The sequence below is a fragment of the Oncorhynchus gorbuscha genome, unplaced genomic scaffold, assembly GCF_021184085.1.
Source record: "Oncorhynchus gorbuscha isolate QuinsamMale2020 ecotype Even-year unplaced genomic scaffold, OgorEven_v1.0 Un_scaffold_3865, whole genome shotgun sequence".
Lineage (NCBI taxonomy): Eukaryota > Metazoa > Chordata > Actinopteri > Salmoniformes > Salmonidae > Oncorhynchus > Oncorhynchus gorbuscha.
This window is the reverse complement of record NW_025748011.1, coordinates 15765-25559: the sequence shown is the minus strand read 5'-3', so window position 1 is coordinate 25559 and position 9795 is coordinate 15765. Positions and strand designations below refer to the sequence as shown.

At 42.9% G+C, this 9795-nt stretch overlaps 1 protein-coding gene across 3 annotated transcripts; it reads right to left on the bottom strand.

Moving 5' to 3' along the window:
- Positions 1-2036: 2036 nt before the first annotated feature.
- Positions 2037-9583, bottom strand: LOC124028221 (phospholysine phosphohistidine inorganic pyrophosphate phosphatase-like). Of its 3 annotated transcripts, XM_046340335.1 has the most exons (6): positions 9442-9583; positions 5384-5571; positions 4883-5036; positions 3583-3646; positions 2904-2996; positions 2037-2123 (listed from the first exon to the last, which is right to left on the bottom strand). In XM_046340335.1, exons 1-6 carry the CDS (start codon positions 9570-9572, stop codon positions 2064-2066), a joined length of 690 nt encoding a protein of 229 aa, XP_046196291.1. In that variant the 5' UTR covers positions 9573-9583; the 3' UTR covers positions 2037-2063. The 3 variants fall into 3 exon arrangements, with proteins under 3 accessions (XP_046196291.1, XP_046196292.1, XP_046196293.1); XM_046340336.1 differs by lacking the exon at positions 2037-2123 and having other exon boundaries at positions 2958-3325; XM_046340337.1 differs by lacking the exons at positions 2037-2123; positions 2904-2996 and adding an exon at positions 3013-3090.
- Between the last annotated feature and the right edge of the window lie 212 nt (positions 9584-9795).

The window sequence follows — 9795 nt, the reverse complement described above, 5'->3', positions numbered from 1 at the left end:
ATAATAGTGAAGACATCACAACTATGAATTAACACATATGGAATCATGTAGTGCCCAAAAAAGTGTTAAACAAATCAAAATAAATGTTATATTCTTCAAAGTAGCCAACCTTTGCCTTTGACAGCTTTGCACTCTTCCATACGTGTCATTTCATAGTTTTGATGTCTTCACCATTCAGACTACAGACTAATACAGAGAGTATAGATGGGATTGGGGCACAGCTGCATTTATCATTCAGACTACAGACTAATACTGAGAGTATAGATGGGATTGGGGCACAGCTGCATTTATCATTCAGACTCCAGACTAATACTGAGAGTATAGATGGGATTGGGGCACAGCTGCATTTATCATTCAGACTACAGACTAATACTGAGAGTATAGATGGGATTGGGGCACAGCTGCATTTATCATTCAGACTACAGACTAATACTGAGAGTATAGATGGGATTGGGGCACAGCTGCATTTATCATTCAGACTACAGACTAATACTGAGAGTATAGATGGGATTGGGGCACAGCTGCATTTATCATTCAGACTACAGACTAATACTGAGAGTATAGATGGGATTGGGGCACAGCTGCATTTATCATTCAGACTCAGACTAATACATATAGATGGGATTGGGGCACAGCTGCATTTATCATTCAGACTACAGACTAATACTGAGAGTATAGATGGGATTGGGGCACAGCTGCATTTATCATTCAGACTACAGCATTTGGGATTCTGCATTTATCATTCAGACTACAGACTAATACTGAGAGTATAGATGGGATTGGGGCACAGCTGCATTTATCATTCAGACTACAGACTAATACTGAGAGTATAGATGGGATTGGGGCACAGCTGCATTTATCATTCAGACTACAGACTAATACTGAGAGTATAGATGGGATTGGGGCACAGCTGCATTTATCATTCAGACTACAGACTAATACTGAGAGTATAGATGGGATTGGGGCACAGCTGCATTTATCATTCAGACTCCAGACTAATACTGAGAGTATAGATGGGATTGGGGCACAGCTGCATTTATCATTCAGACTCAGACTAATACTGAGAGTATAGATGGGATTGGGGCACAGCTGCATTCACCATTCAGACTAATACTGAGAGTATAGATGGGATTGGGCACAGCTGCATTTAACATTCAGACTCCAGACTAATACTGAGAGTATAGATGGGATTGGGGCACAGCTGCATTCATTCAGACTACAGACTAATACTGAGAGTATAGATGGGATTGGGGCACAGCTGCATTTATCATTCAGACTACAGACTAATACTGAGAGTATAGATGGGATTGGGGCACAGCTGCATTTATCATTCAGACTACAGACTAATACTGAGAGTATAGATGGGATTGGGGCACAGCTGCATTTATCATTCAGACTACAGACTAATACTGAGAGTATAGATGGGATTGGGGCAGAGCTGCATTTAACATTCAGACTACAGACTAATACTGAGAGTATAGATGGGATTGGGGCACAGCTGCATTTATCATTCAGACTCCAGACTAATACTGAGAGTATAGATGGGATTGGGGCACAGCTGCATTTAACATTCAGACTACAGACTAATACTGAGAGTATAGATGGGATTGGGGCACAGCTGCATTTATCATTCAGACTACAGACTAATACTGAGAGTATAGATGGGATTGGGGCACAGCTGCATTTATCATTCAGACTCCAGACTAATACTGAGAGTATAGATGGGATTGGGGCACAGCTGCATTTAACATTTGGATAACATGAAGATATTTTCAGCATATTCTGAATGAAATAAACAAAACTCTAAAAAAAAAAGGTCAGTTTCACAGACACAGAGTAATAAAGCCTTGGACCAAGAAGTTCTCAAATCGGGACTCTCCATCGAAAATAGTATTTTTAGTCCTTAGATTTAGATGTTGTGTTAGACCGCCCCCCTTGTGGTCGTTGATGGGACAGTTGGTTTCTGCCTGCATTCATTTCAACGACGTGAAGCCAAACATACGGACGTCAACATACATAAACAAACACCTACCTGTATTTTCCTGTCCTCACTTGGACACCCTTCATTCCACAGTGTTGGGCCCGCCCACATCATTCACCAGATCGTCTCCAATCATCAGAGTCTGAGAAAGGAGAGAGAGAGAAAGAGAGAGAGACAGAAAGAGAGCAGGAGGAGAGAGAGACAGAAGAGAGCAGGAGGAGAGAGAGAGACAGGAGAGCAGGAGAGAGAGAGAGACAGAAAGGAGAGCAGGAGGAGAGAGAGACAGAAAAGAGCAGGAGGAGAGAGAGAGACAGAAAGAGAGCAGGAGAGAGAGAGAGAGACAGAAAGAGAGCAGGAGAGAGAGAGACAGAAAGGAGAGCAGGAGGAGAGAGAGAGAGAGACAGAAAGGAGAGCAGGAGGAGAGAGAGAGAGACAGAAAGGAGAGCAGGAGGAGAGAGAGAGACAGAAGAGAGCAGAGGAGAGAGAGAGACAGAAAGGAGAGCAGGAGGAGAGAGAGAGACAGAAGGAGAGACAGGAGGCAGGGGGAGAGAGAGACAGAAAGGAGAGCAGGAGGAGAGAGAGAGACAGAAAGACAGAAAGGAGGCAGGAGGAGAGAGAGAGACAGAAAGAGAGGAGAAGGAGAGACAGAAAGGAGAGAGGAGGAGAGAGAGAGACAGAAAGGAGAGCAGGAGGAGAGAGAGACAGAAAGGAGAGCATGAGGAGAGAGAGAGACAGAAAAGGAGAGCATGAGGAGAGAGAGAGACAGAAAGAGAGCAGGAGGAGAGAGAGAGACAGAAAGAGAGCATGAGGAGAGAGAGACAGAAAGAGAGCATGAGAGAGAGAGACAGAAAGAGAGCATGAGGATGGCTCAGAATCCTTATTAAATGAATGTATGTGCTGGACATATTGTTGTAAAACCTACCTGGTGTGACTGAATCTTCATGTCATCCAGAACTTTCTGAAAGAACATGGGGTCTGGCTTCCCAATGACCTCAGCTTCTACATCACAGGCATACTGATGGAGAGAAACACAACCACCTCAGCTTCTACATCACAGGCATACTGATGTAGAGAAACACAACCATCTCAGCTTCTACATCACAGGCATACTGATGGAGAGAAACACAACCACCTCAGCTTCTACATCACAGGCATACTGATGTAGAGAAACACAACCACCTCAGCTTCTACATCACAGGCATACTGATGGAGAGAAACACAACCACCTCAGCTTCTACATCACAGGCATACTGATGGAGAGAAACACAACCACCTCAGCTTCTACATCACAGGCATACTGATGGAGAGAAACACAACCACCTCAGCTTCTACATCACAGGCATACTGATGGAGAGAAACACAACCACCTCAGCTTCTACATCACAATCAAATGTTTGATTAGTAAAAGTAGGTGAGTTTGACTTTTTCCTTATATAAATATTATTTATTTATTTTATAAGCTCATCTGTTACTGTCACTTTGTCATGTTGTTTTCTAATATCTTTTTCATTTTTGTTTTGAATGTTAATAACTGTAAAATGCAAAAATAAAATATATATATTTTTAAACTCACCTACTGTGTGTAGTGTAATATCACCCACCTCCAATGCCTTCATGTAAACCCCAACATCCAGGTTCAGGCCTTCATCCTCCTTGTAGTACTTCCTGTAAAGATCACACAGTGGGTCTCAGGGTTAAAGTAGAGGTCACTTCCTGTAAAGATCACACAGTGGACCTCAGGGTTAAAGTTGAGCTGTAGGTCACTTCCTGTAAAGATCACACAGTGGACCTCAGGGTTAAAGTAGAGGTGTAGGTCACTTCCTGTAAAGATCACACAGTGGACCTCAGGGTTAAAGTAGAGGTCACTTCCTATAAAGATCACACAGTGGACCTCAGGGTTAAAGTAGAGGTCACTTCCTGTAAAGATCACACAGTAGACCACAGGGTTAAAGTAGAGGTCACTTCCTATAAAGATCACACAGTAGACCTCAGGGTTAAAGTAGAGGTCACTTCCTGTAAAGATCACACAGTAGACCACAGGGTTAAAGTAGAGGTCACTTCCTATAAAGATCACACAGTGGACCTCAGGGTTAAAGTAGAGAGGTCACTTCCTATAAAGATCACACAGTGGACCTCAGGGTTAAAGTCAGTAAAGAGGTAACTTCCTATAAAGATCACACAGTGGACCTCAGGGTTAAAGTAGAGGTCACTTCCTATAAAGATCACACAGTGGACCTCAGGGTTAAAGTAGAGGTCACTTCCTATAAAGATCACACAGTGGACCTCAGGGTTAAAGTAGAGCTGTAGGTCACTTCCTATAAAGATCACACAGTGGACCTCAGGGTTAAAGTAGAGCTGTAGGTCACTTCCTATAAAGATCACACAGTGGACCTCAGGGTTAAAGTAGAGGTCACTTCCTGTAAAGATCACACAGTAGACCTCTGGGTTAAAGTAGTAGGTCACTTCCTATAAAGATCACACAGTGGACCTCAGGGTTAAAGTAGAGGTGTAGGTCACTTCCTATAAAGATCACACAGTGGACCTCAGGGTTAAAGTAGAGGTCACTTCCTATAAATATCACACAGTGGACCTCAGGGTTAAAGTAGAGGTCACTTCCTATAAAGATCACACAGTGGCAGGGTTGTAGAGGTCACTTCCTATAAAGATCACACAGTGGACCTCAGGGTTAAAGTAGAGGTCACTTCCTATAAAGATCACACAGTGGACCTCAGGGTTAAAGTAGAGCTGAAGGAATATCCTTCTGAATAAATCAGACCTTTATTACTGGGTTGTTACTATACGATAATAACATTACTATCTAAGAATTGAGTGAGTGAGTGAGCGAGACAGAGAGAGACAGAGAGAGAGAGAGAGAGAGAGAGAGAGAGAGATCACACCTACCCTCTGCCCAGAGAGAACAGTACTGGTTTCTCCAGCCCTATGAGAACTCTGAAGGCATCGTTGAGGTTCTGGTAGGAGAACTTCTCTGCTGCGTCTCCTATGACAACACAGTTTGGGTTGGCCTTTTCAACACTGTCAAACTCAGGGACAACACCTGCAACGAACCAAACAGACACGGTATACATGATCACTTTGTATAGAAATAGACACATTTGAAAATAAAATAAAACTTTATTGTTCGTTAAGTAACACAGAATGTAAAATTGTCTTGGGTGTCTCTGGTTTACATTAAAAAGAGAACAGACATAAAAACACACAGACATTTAGCATTACCATGTCAGTTCAGCAACTTATTTAGGATCTCTCAGTGATTTATCCCGGGGAAAAGGGACTGGTTTTGGCCCGTCATTGTAAATAAGAATTTGTTCTTAAAACGGTCTTGCCAAGTTAAATAAATAAAAAGTTACATTTAAAAAAAATATAAACATGATTAATCAATACCGTCATAGACCAACAGGTGGGGTCGTAGCCCCCTTTCCTTCAGGACAGCCACGGCAGCCGGGGCTGGGGAGAACACCTCAGACACACAGATGTCAAAGCCCATCCTCTGCAGCTTGGCTACAAACACCTCCCGTGTGGCCTGGGTCTCGTTGGTACAGAAGCGCACCTGCAGGTCCGAGGCCTTTAGCCTGTACGGAGAAAGCTTTTTGGGACATAATCCATTTTTTTACATTTAGCATTTGAGTCGTTTGGGCAGATGTTGTTATCCAGAGCGATTTACAGTAAAATGTTTTCATCATAAATTAGCTAGGTGAGACGACCACAAATCTCAAGTCATAGTCAGGAAATGTCCCTCAGTGTAGTCAGGAAATGTCCATCAATGTAGTCAGGAAATGTCCCTCAGTGTAGTCAGGAAATGTCCCTCAGTGTAGTCAGGAAATGTCCCTCAGTGTAGTCAGGAAATGTCCCTCAGTGTAGTCAGGAAATGTCCCTCAACGTAGTCAGGAAATGTCCCTCAGTGTAGTCAGGAAATGTCCCTCAACGTAGTCAGGAAATGTCCCTCAGTGTAGTCAGGAAATGTCCCTCAATGTAGTCAGGAAATGTCCCTCAACGTAGTCAGGAAATGTCCCTCAGTGTAGTCAGGAAATGTCCCTCAGTGTAGTCAGGAAATGTCCCTCAGTGTAGTCAGGAAATGTCCCTCAGTGTAGTCAGGAAATGTCCCTCAATGTAGTCAGGAAATGTCCGTCAACGTAGTCAGGAAATGTCCCTCAGTGTAGTCAGGAAATGTCCCTCAATGTAATCAGGAAATGTCCCTCAGTGTAGTCAGGAAATGTCCCTCAACGTAGTCAGGAAATGTCCCTCAGTGTAGTCAGGAAATGTCCCTCAGTGTAATCAGGAAATGTCCCTCAGTGTAGTCAGGAAATGTCCCTCAACGTAGTCAGGAAATGTCCCTCAACGTAGTCAGGAAATGTCCCTCAACGTAGTCAGGAAATGTCCCTCAGTGTAGTCAGGAAATGTCCCTCCGTAGTCAGGAAATGTCCCTGTAGTCAGGAAATGTCCTCAATGTAGTCAGGAAATGTTCCTCAGTGTAGTCAGGAAATGTCCCTCAGTGTAGTCAGGAAATGTCCCTCAATGTAGTCAGGAAATGTCCCTCAGTGTAGTCAGGAAATGTCCCTCAGTGTAGTCAGGAAATGTCCCTCAGTGTAGTCAGGAAATGTCCCTCAGTGTAGTCAGGAAATGTCCCTCAGTGTAGTCAGGAAATGTCCCTCAGTGTAGTCAGGAAATGTCCCTCAACGTAGTCAGGAAATGTCCCTCAGTGTAGTCAGGAAATGTCCCTCAGTGTAGTCAGGAAATGTCCCTCAGTGTAGTCAGGAAATGTCCCTCAGTGTAGTCAGGAAATGTCCCTCAGTGTAGTCAGGAAATGTCCCTCAGTGTAGTCAGGAACACAGTCAGTGATAGTATGAAAAGACTGAGTATGAAAAGACTAAGTCGAGTGTAAATTCATTATTTTAAAATGTTGTTTTTTTGCGTGATGGGATTTAATCAAGACATTTTGATAACCTCATTCCCCACTCTCTAATTCTCATTCCCCACTCTCTAATTCTGCAGAACAGATACATTACTAATAGGAGGTTGATATTATAACCTTGGTTAGACTACAGAACAGATACATTACTAATAGGAGGTTGATATTATAACCTTGGTTAGACTGCAGAACAGATACATTACTAATAGGAGGTTGATATTGTCTCATTAGGATACAATGAACCTCTGCATGTCTCATTAGGATACAATGAACCTCTGCATGTCTCATTAGGATACAATGAACCTCTGCATGTCTCATTAGGATACAATGACCCTCTGCATGTCTCATTAGGATACAATGACCCTCTGCATGTCTCATTAGGATACAATGACCCTCTGCATGTCTCATTAGGATACAATGACCCTCTGCATGTCTCATTAGGATACAATGATCCTCTGCATGTCTCATTAGGATACAATGACCCTCTGCATGTCTCATTAGGATACAATGACCCTCTGCATGTCTCATTAGGATACAATGACCCTCTGCATGTCTCATTAGGATACAATGACCCTCTGCATGTCTCATTAGGATACAATGACCCTCTGCATGTCTCATTAGGATACAATGACCCTCTGCATGTCTCAATAGGATACAATGACCCTCTGCATGTCTCATTAGGATACAATGACCCTCTGCATGTCTCATTAGGATACAATGACCCTCTGCATGTCTCATTAGGATACAATGACCCTCTGCATGTCTCATTAGGATACAATGACCCTCTGCATGTCTCATTAGGATACAATGATCCTCTGCATGTCTCATTAGGATACAATGACCCTCTGCATGTCTCATTAGGATACAATGACCCTCTGCATGTCTCAATAGGATACAATGACCCTCTGCATGTCTCATTAGGATACAATGACCCTCTGCATGTCTCATTAGGATACAATGACCCTCTGCATGTCTCATTAGGATACAATGACCCTCTGCATGTCTCATTAGGATACAATGACCCTCTGCATGTCTCATTAGGATACAATGACCCTCTGCATGTCTCATTAGGATACAATGATCCTCTGCATGTCTCATTAGGATACAATGACCCTCTGCATGTCTCATTAGGATACAATGACCCTCTGCATGTCTCATTAGGATACAATGACCCTCTGCATGTCTCATTAGGATACAATGACCCTCTGCATGTCTCAATAGGATACAATGACCCTCTGCATGTCTCATTAGGATACAATGACCCTCTGCATGTCTCATTAGGATACAATGACCCTCTGCATGTCTCATTAGGATACAATGACCCTCTGCATGTCTCAATAGGATACAATGATCCTTTGCATGTCTCATTAGGATACAATGACCCTCTGCATGTCTCATTAGGATACAATGAACCTCTGCATGTCTCATTAGGATACAATGACCCTCTGCATGTCTCATTAGGATACAATGACCCTCTGCATGTCTCATTAGGATACAATGACCCTCTGCATGTCTCGTCCCGAAAGGACATTCAACTGATCTGCACGTTTAACACGTTACATTTATTTTTGTATTTTATTGGGATTGTAGAAATAATGTATTCAGTTCTTCAGTGAGTGACAGCTCTGAAGACATCTTGCCACCACACCCCCTTATCAGTTTTGAACGTTTGACATTAGGTTACACAGCAGACTGACCCCCAAAAAAAAAAACTGTTGTAGAGCTGTAATAGAGCTTCCTGTTTCTGCAGTATGTCATAGAGCTGTTGTAGAGCTGTAATAGAGCTTCCTGTTTCTGCAGTATGTCATAGAGCTGTTGTAGAGCTGTAATAGAGCTTCCTGTTTCTGCAGTATGTCATAGAGCTGTTGTAGAGCTGTAATAGAGCTTCCTGTTTCTGCAGTATGTCATAGAGCTGTTGTAGAGCTGTAATAGAGCTTCCTGTTTAGAGCAGTATATCATAGAGCTGTTGTGTCATATAGCTGTTGTAGAGGTGTAATAGAGCTTCCTGTTTCTGCAGTATGTCATATAGCTGTTGTAGAGCTGTAATAGAGCTTCCTGTTTCTGCAGTATATCATGTGTGTTCTGCTACTACGTTTCAATATGAACGAATCTGATGGCTAATCGTTGTAGTACCATCGTTGCTGGTGTATAAAACCTCACTTTTCTCACTGCTTCTACCTATATAAAACGCCACACGTCTAAAGACTATGAATACAAGCTTTCCAACAGGTGTCGACAATACCGAAAAGGAGTGAAAACACGAGAGTTGACTGATGAGCTCAATCTCAAACCAGAACAACCACACGGCAGCTTCACTGCTGGCTGCCGATCGGTAAGAGATTTAAATAAATTATAGATTTAAATAAATTATTATTATTTGCATATTTAGAACATGCAACATTTCTATTTGAAGGAGTCTCGCTAATAATATGTTTCCACCCGGACCCACTGTCCCGAATCAGTGTCCGTCCTCTGAATGCCACTGGGCAAAGCTCGACGTCTACCTAGTAACTTACCTAACTAACCTCCTCACCTTTTCACCGCTTCTACGGAGCCTGGAATCGGTGTGCCGCCGTCTTCTCCAGCATCATATAACACGCCGCACATGTCTAAAATCACACCTTTCAGACTTTTGACGGAGTCTTCCCAGCTGGTAGCTGCCATGACGAAAAAGTGACACAGTAAAAGAGCTGATTCTTCTTCTTCTTCTTCTTCTTCTGGATCGCATCCAACGTTTAGCTGCGTACACCGCCACCTACTGTACTGGAGTGGGAGGCCAGTCACAGCCGACCTACATTAAATTCTCTTCATTATTCCTGTTCCTCTGAGAAATTAAAATAGCGCCCTAGACAACATCACCGACACTCATTAAAACCCCACTACCCAA